This window comes from Melospiza georgiana, chromosome 3, assembly GCF_028018845.1.
Source record: "Melospiza georgiana isolate bMelGeo1 chromosome 3, bMelGeo1.pri, whole genome shotgun sequence".
NCBI classification, from domain to species: Eukaryota; Metazoa; Chordata; class Aves; order Passeriformes; family Passerellidae; genus Melospiza; species Melospiza georgiana.
Window position 1 is genome coordinate 101,829,570 of NC_080432.1, and position 15,050 is coordinate 101,844,619.

Here is a 15,050-nt window from a genome sequence, read left to right on the forward strand (position 1 = left end):
TGTGGCACAGCTGTAGCTGCCCTGCCCTTGGGGAGGTGTTGAAGCCCCTGGGCAGGGAGATAGAGCAGAGATGAGCAGCTGCTCTCCCTGTGCCTGGTGCAGCTCTGCAGATCCCACTGCACTTTGTGCTTTTCCATTCTGCTGCCTTGGTGAGTTGTCAAAGGAAAACCAGTGAGGCTGGCAGCTCACCACAGAAAGTGTAGGAGGAGTTTCATGGTGGGGTGGAGGACCTGCTCCCAGGCATGGGAACAATAAATGGAAGTAGATAGTTTAATGCTGTAACAAAGGATAAAAAGTGAGCAAGCTGCAAAAAGACCATTCCTTCCCCTTACTAAAGTATAGAAACAATGTTATCCCACTGGATGAAAGGAGATAAATAGCTGTCACACAGCTATACCATTAACAAAGGGGCCATATCTCTTGCAGTATGACCAGAAAGGTAGAAAATAAAACTTTTTTTCAAAATTACTCTGACAAACTCACAGAATACAAAATTGAAGACTAGATAATCACGTATTGGAAACTTCAGAAGGAATAGAAAGGGATATCAGATCAGCATAATGCTCCTTCTCCCGAAATTTGCATTAAAATAAAAATTAATTTGCTATAGGTAAATGTGTGGTGTTCCAAAGTGTAAAATTCTGATATGAGCAACAGAGGGCATGTTATTTGCAGTCCTCAGAATGGGAGAAGACTGATGGCTGCTACAGAAGCTGTAGTGGTATTAGACTGTATGGCAATTAGTAACTGAAGATTTACTACTGAAAAGGTAAGCAGTACTAAAACTAATAATTTGAACTATTTATTTCTATTGTTGCACATTAGATTGAATTTGAAGGTTCAAGTGGAAAAAAAATTTGGTAGCTGTTTATCATGAAGTGCTCAGAAGAGCACTTGTTTTGTAAGGTAGGAAGGATATTGAGATATGTGAAGAATTAGATAAAAACCTTACTGAAAAAGTATACTGTTGAATTAATCAGGGAGTTTAATGCATATTGGGTTTATGTCCCCTATTATTAGGGTATATAGATAGAAGTAAAAAAACCCAAGCCACCACATATCTAAAGTTTCTAGATCCAGAGTAAGTAGCAGTATGACATGTTGGTACAAAAGGGAAATCAATGGTTATAAAGGCAATCAGGTTTCACTTAAGGGAGCAAGGAGAGAAGCAAAAATATTGAAATATGTTTGAATTAGAATCATCAAATTGTTCAAGTTGGAAGGGACCTTAAAAATAATTTAGTTCCAACCCCCCTGTCACAGGCAGAGACACCTTCCACTGTTGTCATTTTAGTGCAAGAGTTCTAATATCATTATATTGAAAGGGTTCCACATTACCAGAGTTTTGTACCTCCCTGATGTTTCTTGTAGGTAGCTCCTCCAGGCACTGACTCTTCCTTGTCTTCACAGCAGCCAACTGACTCCAGTTTTCCTCAACCAACCAATCCACTCTTTTAATAACACTCTTCTTATTGGCTACATCTGTGGCCTGTTAACATCAGGCCTGCTCCTAATCCTTAATAATTGGCTCAGCTGCAACTCTTTAGGGAGTAAGATTATATTCTATACCACCTTCATTTACTTGTGTTCTATCCCCCTACATTCCACTACACCAGGCTGCTCAAAGCCCCATCCAACCTGGCTTTGAACACTCCATGGATAGGACATCCACAATTTTTCCGGGCAACCTGTTCCACTGCATTACCACCCTCAAAGAAAGGAATTTCTTCCTAATAATATTTCATCTAAACCTACTCTATAAGTAAGGACATATAGTGAATATGTGGAATTAGTTCCTAGAAAGCATTACTGAGTTTATAAAGATCATCTGCTCTGAAACAGCTTCCACATCTTATGTGATATCTAGACTTCATTTGAGCTTTGGACTTGGAGATCTTATGAAGATCTCAGAAAAACCTCTACTTCTCCTTTCCTCACCTCACCTACCCTCCCCAAGAAGTTCTGCATGAGAACATTCCTAAGCTGGCCCAAAGTTCTGACAACTGTTCTTTCACAGGAATTACATGAAATACACAAATTTTGGAATTCAGAGTTTTTTTAGCATATTGGAAATTATTGCATGGCAACTCCCTTACTATTTCTTTCCCTTAACTGTATTGTTTACATACATTGAGGAAATTTGGACTGGTCACACCAAGAGTTTTACATTTACATTAATGACTACTGAAATATTTAAATGAGCATCATTTGCATAGAGTCTCAGAGTTTGGAAATATAATTTCACCATGCTGCCGTAGTAACTTTTTACTACAGGTCCCCATATTATCTGTTCTCAAGAATCAAAAGTTATCAAGTGCAAATTCAAGCTACAAACAGAATGACTGCTATCAACGTTCTGTTAGCAAATTCAAGTGACAAATGCAAAATATTAAACTTTAGGCAGCAACAATGACTTTCCAAGAGTCAGTCAGGTTTCCATTATTTTAATAATGAAATAAAAGTAGACAAATGAGTGTTGTTTATACACTCCAACAAGAGTGATTAAGTCATACAGTTGTTAATGAGTACATAACTAGTAGATACAACTAGCACCTCAGTATGTCTATGTTCTACCAAAAGCTGTTTTTACATTCATATGGAAAGAGGCTTGAAACTAACAGAAGTAACTCCGTGTTTCCAAGAAAAATAAGTGCACCAATTAATCCCTACAGTATGTGACATGATATTGCTGGTAGTTGTTCATTCTCTTGCATTACACCAGAATTTAACATGCAACCTTGAATTCTTTCTCTCCTGTGTTTACAGGACTTGATAAGCACTCACCAGTGAAGTGTGTGAAGCAGCTCTTTTATACTGACACACAACTCACAGGTGACATTTGCACTGTTCAGTTTACTCCAGTCCAAGGCATTGAGTAAAGATGATTCATACTGACTTTTACTTTGGGTGGCAAAGCATGAAGAAGCAGGAGAGCAGTAGCAGATAAATAGCAAGAATCATGGGCGTGGGGGTCTGAGTGATGTTTTCCCAATCCTGGCAGTGAGGGGGCACTGACAGGACAAGTCAATACTTGTTGGCAGAACCTCTGTTGGTGACAAGGATTTGAGTTGTATGACCATGAGACCCTACTTACAAATCACATTCTGCTTGACAGAGACGAGATCCACCTCACTAAGCAGGGCAAAGCTATTTTTACCAGTAGGATCATGACCACATAAGCAGAGATTTAAACTAAGTGAGAGCGTAACCAGCAGCCTTGTGGGGGATTGATGGACAGAGAAAAAAGCAAAGAGCATAAGGTGATATAGCAGGAACAGAACACACAAAATCAAGAAGATGGAGCTTAGGAGAGGACACCTTCAGCTCTTGAATGTAAGCCAAGAAATGTCTATAAGACACCATAATGGAGTTATCTCCCAGTCCTTTTCTAGATAGATGATCAGCCTTGTGTTTGCTGGTCCTATTGTGGGACTCCCTGGTCCTAATGTGGTAGTTCAACCATTCAGATATTTGCTGGAGGGACAGTACATCAGGATATAGGCAATCCAGGAGGTTTCTGGTAACTTCTTTCAAGTCATAAAGGAGTTAACAAGGACCAATAATGAGCAATGCTTTGTTGGACCTATACCCATGAAGGGATTGTGGGAAATACAAAGCTCAAGGAAACCTTGGCCACAGTGAGCATGAGATGGTGGAGCTCCGGATCCTGAGGGGAGTGTGAAGAATAAAAAGCAGGCTCACCACTCTGAAGAGTGAATTTTGGTGTCTTCAAAGATCTGCCTGGAAGAGTCCCATGGGATATAGCCCTGGAGGCAGCAGGGGCCCAAGAAAGCTGCATAATATGTAAGGATAACTTCTTCCAAGCTCAGGAACAGTTCATCCCTGTGAACAGGAAGTTAGGCTAATATGCCATGAGGCCGGGTGTAGATGAACAAGGAATTCCTGGTTAAACTCTAACACAAACAGGAAGTATACAAAGCATGGCTTACCTCAGAGAAATAGAGAAACGTTGCTCAAGCATACAGTGAAGAAGTTAGGAAAGATAAAGCATGACTGGAATTGGATCTAGGGATGTCAAAGACAACAAGTATGGCTTCTACTTTGTACATAGGTGACAAAAGGAAGACTAAGAAAAATATAGGCCCATTGCAAAATGAGACAGATGATACAGCGATACGGAACATGCCTCAGTCTTCACTAGCAAGACAAGCCTTCATGAATTCTGGCTCCAAAACTCAGGGGGAAAGGCTGGACCTTTAGGAAGATGTACCTTGGTGGGAGAGGATCAAGCCAGGGAATACACACATTAGCAGGCTTGGCATATGCATGCTACATCTATGGGCCCTGACAGGATGCACCAACACATACTGAGGTGCTGACAGATGTCATGGTGAGATCACTCTCAATTATCATTCATGGATCATGGTGTCTGGGACTGGTGCCTCAGGCTGGAGGAAAGCAAATGTCACCTCCATCTTCAACCAGGGCAGGAAGGAGGAAGGCAGGGAGACCTACAGGCCAGTCAGCCCCATCCTGATCCCTGGGAAAGTAATGAAGCAACACATCCCAATAACCATTTTCAGGCCTCTCAGTGACAAGAAAATCATTGAGTTGTCGGTATGGCTGTACCAAGGGAAAATCAGGCTTGACCAGATTGACAAACTTCAGTGATACTGATTGCCCTGGCAGACGAGTGGAGAAACGACCATTGTGTAGCTGGACTTCACCATTGCCCTTGGCAACGCCTCTCTCAACATCTTCACTAAGGACCTTTGCAGATGCCTGGGCTGGATCGAGCGCCGTGTGAGGGAGGCCCAGCACGGCTGGGACAGCGGCAGCGGGACAGGGCCCGCAGAGGCGATTTTGGCGCCTTCCCGCCCCGCGGCTGCCAGCCCCAATAGCCGCCCTTCCTCCTCCCTGTCTCCTCCTCCTCCCCCGGAAGCGGAGCGCGGGTTTTCCCCCTGCGAGGCGGATCTCGATGCTGCCCGTCTGAAGGCGGACGAGGGGAGGCCGGAAGAAGGAGAGAGCCCAAAAGAAGGAAAGAGCCGGGAGTGCCGGCCGGGGGCCCGCGCCATGGTGCTGCCTCGGTAGCGCCGGCACCTGCCATGGGGAGCGGGGGGCGCGGCGGCGGCGGCACCTCCCGATCCCGGCGAGCCCTGCCGCGCCCTCGCCCCGCCCCCGGGCCGCAGAGGAAGCGGGGACACGGCGGGCCGGGGCGTTGCTGCCCGCGGGGCCCGGCGGCGGGTGAGCGGGGCCGGGGCGCTGCGCGGGCCTCGGGGCCGGCGGTTGCAGCGCAGCGGTCGCGGGCGGGGCCCGGGCAGCCGCAGCACGGGCAGCGCGGTGTGCGGAGCCCGCAGAGCCGCGGGGCCGTGCGCTGCGGGAACGTGAGTCAGCAGCGCAGCCCCCGCGTTGTTTTGGAGCGGGCAGCTCAGCCCTCTGGAGCGGCCCAAAGCAGCCGCAGGTGCTAAAAGCGCCCGAGCTCGCCCGCCGCTGTTACGGGCCGGCCTCGGCTCGTCGGTGGCCGAGCGCCGCTAGGCTGGAGCTCGGGTCTCGGCTCCTGCTGGGGTTTCAGGCTCAGGCATGTCCTTGGGCTGCTACACTGCAGCTACGGCTGCTGGAGGAGTGTAGGTATTGGCATGCTTTGTAGATAAAAACCGCGTTTTACGTATCTGGAAAAATACAGTAGCGTGATTCGAGTCAGAGTCGTTTATCACCCATTGTGGTGTCACTGGTAATTGGGAGTGAATGATAGAGACTTGATGAATACAGATAGACTGTAAAGAAGGTATAAAATGGAAAATGCTGTATAGTTAAACAAAACTTAAAAAGTGAAATTATATAGTATGATTTGTTTATGTTTAGATAATGGAGTCTCGTAACTCTAACAGCCTTCACAAGAGTAAATCACCAGCTTCTGGAAGTGAAGATGAGATTGAGTTCATTGGAGTAAGTAGAGCTTGCATGGCAAATACACTGCTTATTGTAAAAAATACACTTTCAGTAGTCTAGTAGACAGGAGAGGGGTCTTCAATGACAGATGATTATATTTCAATGTAAAGCATTACTCTTGAACATAAAGATAATTTCATTTGTGAATGTGGCAGATAACAACTCGATCTTAAAGGTTTATGTGCACTTTCTTGGAAGGGTGTAAGATGATGTCGGTTGGTCTTGCAGAGAAAATGCTTGAGTATCTGAGCGGGTGAGGGAGGTATTACAGTAAGGTATGTGAGAGGGGACTGTAGATAACTTTCCTGGTAATTGTATTGCATAGCATTTTGCTTTATGAATAGTCCCCCTAAAGTTAAAGGAATAAATCACTGCTCATTCTTTGAAATCACTGTACTCAGTTTAGAAGAGGAAGGAGATAATGGGTTAGAGGCCTTAAACAATCCTCTCAAATTGTCAGGTGCTCTTTATTGAACAGCACCTAGTCTAACGCTGACATGCTTTATGTGAACATAACTTTAAGACACTTGTATCTGCTGGCTATCCAAGAGAAGCAGAATGTTTTTCATGCTGCCTGTGTTCTGGCCTCAGTCTGTCATCAGTGAAGTGGTGCTGGATGGCAGGATTACATAGAATCATAGAACTGAATGATTACATGGAATTAGGTTGGAAAAGACCATTAAGATCATTGAGTCCAGCCATTAACCCAGCACTGAACCATGTCCCTAGGGACCACATCTACATATCTAAAGATGTTTTCTTGAAGGAACAAGTGATGTTACTAAGGTTAAGTGATTCAATGATGCTAGTATTTTTAGTGGCTGTTTTTTTGTAGATTTGTCTCATTTTTGAACAATATGCTGAATAATTACTAGGTCCCTCCCCATGTTGTATGGTGTTTGAATAAAGCTGAAGTTCAACATACTGACTTTTTTTGCAGGCGTATTTAGGTGCTCTAGTATGGAGGGATAGGTATTTTTTTGCAAAAATTATAAGTAGTTGGTTATCTCTGAGACATCTTAATATTTTGGTTGATTTGGGCAAAACTGATTGAGTTCAAAGCTCATTATGTACGCCCAAGTATCCATGTGCATCTGCAGAGAAGGACTTGGGCTGTTGGTGGATGAGCTGTGTGTGCTTGCAGCCCAGAAGTTGCTGTGTGGTGTCCTGGGCTGCACCAAAGCAGCGTGGCTAGCAGGGTGAGGGAGGGGATCCTGCTGCATGCACTGCTCTGCTCTGGTGAGAGAGACCCCACTTGCAGTGCTGCATCAGCTCTGGGGCACTCAGCACAAGGAAGCACAGGGACCTGTTGGAGTGAGCCCTGAAGGACACCAGGATGATGGAGCACCTCTCCTGTGAGGAAGGACTAAGAGAATTGGGATTGTTCAGCCTGGAAAAGAGAAGGCTTCAAGGTGACCTAATTGCAGCCTTCCAGCACCTGGAGGGAGCCTACAGAAAAGATGGAGAGGGGCTTTTAACAAGAGCATCTAGTGAGAGGACAAGGAGGAATGGCTTCAGACTGAGAGTATGTTTAGATTAGATATTAGGAAGAAATTCCTTCCTGTAAGGGTGGTGAGGCACTGGAACAGGTTGCCCAGGTAAGTTGTGGATGCCCCCCATTCCTGGGAGTGTTCAAGGCGAGGCTGGAGGGAGCTTTGAGCAGCCTGGTCTAGTGGAAGATGTTCCTGACCATTACAGGGGGTTGGGACAAGATGATTTTTTCCAACCCAAACCATTCTGTGATTCTGTGATGGTGACTGAAAAAGGCTTCATTTTCTTCAAGCTGGGCAGTGAATAAGGATAGCTTGTATAGCTTGCAAAGTGTAAGGATTGAAGGGCTCCTGGAGCACCAAGAACAGTAACTGAAAGAGAACTGAAACAAAGAAACTAAAATCAACACTTCTAGCTACCTTTTTTTCTTCTTTGGCTTTGCCTGTGGGTAATTTGGATCCTTTGTGGTCCCAGGGACTATTGCTTCCAAGAAAGGCTGCTATATATAGGAAGATGACTCTGCTCAATTTTTCTGCAGGATTTATATCCTGGGGTGAGTAGCTTACTGTTGTAATTGATGAATATCAGGGGAAAGGTGTGTGATCCTGGCTTCAGGTCTCATTTGCTCCTCTGAGTGAAGGTGACTTCAGACTTTGCAAAAGGATTTCTAGACTGCTTGGCAAGCTTTAGATCATCATTTCCATATAATAATGTGTATGACTGGAAACTTAAACTCTTCATAAATGTTATAGATGGATGCCTCCTAATTATCTGCATGTCTTTATGACCCAGTGCACAAGATGGTCCTGTATACATTGAATTAGAGAAGCTACTGGGGTATCTCAACCTGTGCTCATTTTAATAGATAACAAGTAGCTGTAGGCCATGTTATGTGATCTGTGTTTTTCTTCCTTTTTCTCTTTTTTTTTCCTTCTTGACAGACAGATGTGGCTTTGGTGTGGGTTTTTTTGTTTCTTTGATCAGTTTTTCTTTGTGGTTTTAAGTTGGTTTTTTTCTACTTCATTTACTTGTACTAGAGTGTTTGAATTCATACTGTAGGACTATGTTTTTGCTCCATCAAATAAGGACTTTTTGTCAATCTGCTGCTGCCAGAGATTTTCAGCTTTTATAGTCCGATTCTCTCTCATTCAAGAAACTTAAAATTATTCTTCCATAATTTCCCACCTTTTAATTCTTCATTAAAACATACTTTGTCCATTTTAAATCGTTGCATTTTAAGCTTAACATACCACCAGAGAAATGTGATTTTAATCTACAGTGCAAGCTGTTATTCCTGTGTTCTCTACATGGTCTTTCCCCCATTTTGCTTACTTGGGAAAGATAAGGCAAGAGTGAAGAAATTCACAGTTTTAATGCCCTGTGAAGAAATAGATAATTCAAGTTGCCACAGTTGGGACCAAAAGCATTGGACTTAGAGGAGAGTTTGTTAATATACCAAGTCAAGTAATGCGCTAAAACATGGTAGTTACCAATTAAGGATTTTTCTTCCTTTACCTCTGTGGTATTAAATATTAGATGTTCAGAATGAAGGATTTGTCTCTCTGTTTTTTTATATATTTCTATTATCTATTTATTTATAAAATAAATAGATAATCAAAATATTTATATATTATTGTATAAAATGTATAATAATTTATATACTACAATATATGTACTTGTAATATATAAGCAAGTGTAATATTACTTGTGTTACATTTATTGTTTTGATCACCTGAACTGCTAGGGTTGGAAGCAAGTTACTCTGCATTTCAGCTGTCAGTTTTGTAAGTTTTTATTAGTTGTTGAGCCCTGAGAGTAAGTAAACACAAATTTAAAAAAATCTCTGTTGTTAAAGGAGCTGTTAGGATCAGAGCTGAACATTTCAAAACACATTATTGAGCTGATTGGACAGTCAGATGGTCAGAGTGTGTCTTTGAACTCTTACTTGCTAACACCTGTCTAATAAAGGTTTAATTTTTTAGAAGCATTGTAGAACCTTTCAGTTTCTACAGAAGCAAATCTGCAGTGGATTTTTTTTTTTTAGTATTTTGTTTAGAAAGCCATGTTATCTTTGTTTAATCATAAAGAGTTCCTCTTTGTGGGTAATTGGAGGCTGGCAGCTTGATTCATAGAAGCTTTTGTCATCTGTCCAAGATTTCATCCCTCCTCTCCCCAGTGAGACAGAGGACTGTTCATGCCTGGCCAGCTGAGCAGCTTTACTGCCTTGAAAGGTGGAAGAATGTAAAGAATGAGCTGCATTAGGAGCAGCAGAGAGGATTCCATGCTGCTTTTCTCTCTGCCACTCATCGTGAGGCAGTAGGTCTTCTTAGCCTGCCCTACGTAGTTGATTATTAATATCTTGAAGAAACTGGCAATATGTGGCAGAGATGGTACATTTTGTGTCTAAGGAAGACAATTTAATGCTTTTGTGTGAGGTTTTTTAACACTTTTTTTCCAGGAAGGACCTTTAAGGCCTGTCCTTGAATGCATTGATCTCATCAGCAGTGAGGATGAAGAACCTAATAGCAGTTCTTATTTTCATGTGAGTATGTTGTAATGTATTTTGGGACATCTTGGTTTAATAAAATAATTGGTCTTCTGTATTTTTTCCCATCAGTTACTCTTCACAAAAGCCTTGTTAGATGTGTTTTTAACAAGTGCTAAATAACAAGTATTGAAATATTTTGATTTTTCTACTTGCTGTGGAGTGAAAAGCAAGAATAACAGCACTCACTTTTTCCAGAGCCATTTTTTCCACCTTGAAATGACTTGGTACTTTATTTGTCTTTCAGTCACCTGAAAAAATGTTTGGAAATAAATGTCACTTTACATGCAACCTCAGAAGTTAGGGTGCCCAGTTTCTATCCTGAATACATACCTGGTCTACTACAAGGCCTTTTCTTTGTAAAATAACTTTTTAGGAACAATGTGTGGATTGAACGACCTTATTCCAGTGACAGTCTGGGTTTAGCTCAGCCTAATCCTTCATAATCCATTCTAAGAATGTACAAGTCAGAAGCAGGCTCATCAGTTTGTCTGTCCCCCCAAACTTATTTTGCCTGTTCTGCCAGGCCTTTGAAAGGGACATTGATTGATAGACCCTACTAGAGTTGGTTTTGGCAGCAGTGACTGTCTTTTGACTTTTGTTTTCCTGTATTGCATCTGAGGATGTTTGTAATAAACCTGATTCTTAAGGAAAGGTGATCTTCTGTACATGCACAGGCTGTCATTACAGGGATCATTACTGGACCTGACTGTAAGAAGAGGAAACTAGAGTAGATGGCCTATCCTTAGAGTAGAAAAAGCTCATGATCTGCCTTTTTGAAGATAGTGGGCAGCGTTAGGGAAAGAACAATAGCAGTTTTCAGATTTTTTGGATGGGCTGCATGTTGGCTTTGATGTCAGGAGGGATTTTGTTTACATAGAAGAACCTAACTTTTAATTTGTTGGAGAGGTCTAGGGCACTCAGCACAATCATGCGTGTTCCTCTGCTGCAGGGTGAGCCTAATGTTTATGTTGAATTGCCTTGAATATGTGGAGGGGGAGGGTTGGTTTTGTTTATTTTTTAACAGAAGCTACAGATGCTGGTAAAAAGGAAGAGAAAGCTACAAGGTAGCTCATGGAACATAGGCTAAGAGTATTTCTACTGAATTACGTGCTGATGCTTGGGCATCACTATTCACTGTATTAGTGTCTGTTACGTAACAATCACCACAGAAGGGCTGAACCTTCCATTGGCAGAGCAATTCCAAGCGTAAGGATCACATTGACTACCAGAAGGAACGAGTTGCATCAACCCTGGATCGCCTGGCACGCCATGTTGAAGTAGAGAAACAGCAAAAAGAAGAGAAAAACAAAGCCTTTAAGGTACTGGATGTATTTCATTTTGGAAGAAATGCATAATAAAGGCCTTGTTGTCACAAGTATCTTTGTTTCCACTACTAAGTAAATAAAACTGGTGAGGCCTACCTGGAATTAGCAACTAGACTTTTGCTTCTGTGGCATCATGTGAAGCACTACATGGACTTTGTCTTTTCAGTGGCTTTTAACTGATTGATTTTCTAGTCTTACTGCATTTCCTAAGGGGGAAAATTAAATTAAAGAAAACCACTGGCAAAAACTTCTTCTCTTGTTTGTAGATATAGCAGTGGAACCTTAGTATCAATTATTCTGATATTCTAATATTTCAATTAATTGAAAAATAACAGTTATCACAAACCACCATGCAGCAAGCCTTGCTATTAATCTGCTTCTGAGATTTTTGGGAAGCTGTTTGCTGCATTAAATCTCTATGAGGTAGTATTTCATAGTGGGAAAAAATTTTCAGTGTTTTTAGTTGCACTTTGCTGCCATTTGAAAAGAATATACTTTTTACTTTTGTTACAAACTGGGAGATCCAGTCAGTGACTTAATGATAGGAGTGCTCTCAGTGGGAGCTGGACATCTTGAAGGAATGTGATTACAACAACTTGATGGAATTGAACGGTGGCTAATGTGAATCCGGAGTTGGGAAAATGTGCCAATTTCCCAACCTAATTTTCTCAATACTGTTAAAGTCTTTTAAAATCATATAATTCTACTATGCATACAGCTTGTTGCAGTCTATGGTAAACTATGCAACTGCAGTACAATGGAGTAAAAGGCTAAATTAGATATAGTCCAAGGTAGCCTTGAAGTCTGGAGGCCTACATCCCCCTTATGTCTCTTCTGCTTTCATTTGGCAATCTGTTTGTGTCTCCACATACAGTTCTTCAACTGTAAAGTGGAGTCAGAGGTAACTGTGTAGCTTTTAAAGCAGCTTGAGAATGAAGGCTAAAAGATCCTTTTGTAAAATAGAAATATTTTCTTCCTGCTTGGCTCTTCACTCTTCATCAGGTATTGCAAGCTGCAGAATTAAATTTAGTTTTCAAACTGAAAACACTTCTTTCTTCTTTTTTTCTATTACATTCCGTTTTCATTGTATTAAGTAGAAGTCAGTCTAGTTGTAAGATTTTTTTTTTTCCCCTCACTTAGGTTTTTGTGGGTGTGTTTTTTAGGAACCCATATGTAAGTTTTGCTATACATACTTAATCTTTTTTCTTTTATTCTTTCAATTTGATCACAACATTGTCTGGTATGTTTTTTCTCTTAGGAGAAAGTTGATTCCCAATATGCCCATGGGTTGCAAGAACTAGAATTTATTCGGGAACACAGTGATACAGAAGCTGCAAGGTTATGTGTAGACCAGTGGTTAAAAATGCCAGGTAAGAAGAGAAAACTAAGTTTGAGTGATGGTTTCTAAGTCCTGCATTACAGAGCAGAACGTGTGAAAATTGTGCTGAGCTGCAGGTGCCTTGTGGATAACCAAATCCTACAATATTAATTTTGCTGGAACATACAGTTTAAAAATTTCTAAACATTTATTTCCATGAAAGCTATTCTTGTAATGCTTTGCTATGTAGACTTCATATCTTAAATTTTCTAAAAACCAATAAGACAATGTTAGTTATTTTTTATAAGCCAAGTTGCCAGAAAGAAAATAATACTACTGTTGAGCTGCTGCTTAGGAAAATGTAAGTGTAACTTCACAATGTTTAATGAATTTAAAATACTGCCTGGAGGACGTGGAGGAAGGGTGCCAAACTGTGTAAAAAGTTGTACAGCTGGGAATTGAAGAGACAGTGAAAGAGCAGACTTACTGTAGTAGGATTGAAGGACAGATTGTTAGCTTGCTTTTAAGAATCACCGCAATTTGATTCTGGAATGTTTTAGAGCTTGTGTGTTGTTTTCTTAAGCCTCTATAATTCAGCTTCTGGTTAAGTACTTTGTTTTGGAACACAGGTCTGAAACCAGGCTCTGTTAATGGTGGAAGAAGGGACAATTTTAGGAGGACAGGTCAGACTCGAGTCAACAGCAGACCCAAATGTTGTCCTGTGATGCATTGCAACAGACAGTTTGATAATGTACATCTTCTTCTGGGTCACCTTCAGAGGTAAGGAGATACATTGCAAGAATTCAGTGTAAGGAGTAATAATGAAAGAATGTGCTCTAACTTAGGACATCAGCATCAAGTCTGCTTTAAACTGCCTGTACTGACAAAGCTCCATTTTGAGAGCCAATTAATATGTTACCATTTATGTAGGTGAGCTTCATGGAGGTTTTTTTTTGATGATTTGGTTTAGTTTTTTACTTGGTGTGTGTGGTTCGGTTTTTTAATTCAGAATTTATGGCTTCCTCTTGTTTAGCATTTTTTAATATCTGAGTTTTTTGAGAAGTCAGATTTCTGTACTCCAGTTTAGTTATATCTTCATCCAAACTTGAAATAAACCAAAAGGCTCACTTACACAAGTTGATGGTAAGATAGAGAAAAGCCCCTAATGCAGGGAAAGAGGAACAAAAGCTATAGGCTGTGTGTTCCTAGGTGATATTGCTAGTCAGTACTCAGTGTGTCAGTGTTCCATTCCAGCAGATGCTGCCCTTTAACTACTGAACGTGTCCATAGGCAGGATGGTGAGAAGTTGAGGACAGTGTCATGGGTTAACCCCCACAGGCAGCTCAGCCCCACACAGCTGCTCACTCACTCCCACTAGTGGGGTGTAGGGTAAAGGTGAGAGCACTGTGGGCTGATGTAAAAACAGCTTAATAAGCAAAGCACAAATTCCGTGCACGTGCAAAGCAAAACAAGATTCTTGAATTGAAAGGCAGAGCTCTGTCACATGTGATAGTTACTTGGAGTGATGGCATTTGTCTTCCCAACTATCTCCTTCCTCCTCCTTTACACAACTTTTATTGCTGAGCATGATGTCTTATGCTGTGGGATGTCCATTTGGCCATTTGAGATCAGCTGTCCCAGCTCTGTCTCCCAACTTCTCGCTGGTGGGACAGTCTGAAAAACAGAGAAGACCTTGACACTCTGCAAGCACTGCTCAGCAATAACTGAAACTTCTCTGTGCTATCAACACTGTTGTTCATAAATCCAAAACACAACAACCATGCAAGCTGCTACAAAAAATGATCTATCCCAACCAGAGCTAGTACAGGGAGATAAAAATAAATAAATTATTAAAATGTCTATGTAGGAAATTAGGATTTTGTTAGTTCCCTTAAAAGCAGTATGATTTCTCTTGAGTGACTGTTTTAACACATAAGCTGCAGGGAGAAACATCTCTGTGCAGGATGCATTTCATTATAGGGGAAGTAAGGATTTTTTATAGTTTAGGTTGGTTAGATAGGGAATTTTTGTCTGATATCTTCAAAGGACAGAATTTTTCCCATTGGAAAAAAGTTATTTGACTATTTATAGGGGACTAGTTTGCTAATTATTTCTTCTTCTCCAGGTTTGATCATTCTCCTTGTGACCCAACAGTCACATTACATGGACCCCCACATAATGCTTTTGCCTGTGTGATATGCTGTGAAAGATTTGCAACCTCTCAGCAGTACAGTGATCATCTTGTATCTAAGGCAAGAGCATAAGGATAAATAACTCGCCTGACTGAATGTAGTAGAGGGTTTAAGACTTAAAATTATACATTGATTTTTGGTGGGTTTTTTGTTTTGTTTTTTCTTTAACCCTCTTTCTCTCTTCTCTTTTACTCATTCTGCTGTGTTTCAAACAGCTGGTGTAGCCTGACAGTATTCCTTTTAGATGTGACCATTAGGTTGTATTT

The 15,050-nt window shown here is 41.4% G+C and overlaps 1 protein-coding gene across 2 annotated transcripts in view; it reads left to right on the forward strand.

The window, feature by feature from the left end:
- The first annotated feature begins 5,139 nt into the window (after positions 1-5,139).
- ZNF451 (zinc finger protein 451) overlaps positions 5,140-15,050 on the forward strand; it is a 32,283-nt gene continuing 22,372 nt past the window's right edge. For both annotated transcript variants that reach the window (XM_058020594.1, XM_058020595.1), the window contains exons 1-7: positions 5,140-5,205; positions 5,824-5,907; positions 9,860-9,943; positions 11,143-11,268; positions 12,533-12,644; positions 13,222-13,372; positions 14,718-14,844. In XM_058020594.1, coding sequence (XP_057876577.1) covers positions 5,827-5,907; positions 9,860-9,943; positions 11,143-11,268; positions 12,533-12,644; positions 13,222-13,372; positions 14,718-14,844 — 681 coding nt within the window. In that variant the 5' untranslated portion in view covers positions 5,140-5,205; positions 5,824-5,826. The remainder of the gene's footprint in view (positions 5,206-5,823; positions 5,908-9,859; positions 9,944-11,142; positions 11,269-12,532; positions 12,645-13,221; positions 13,373-14,717; positions 14,845-15,050) is intronic.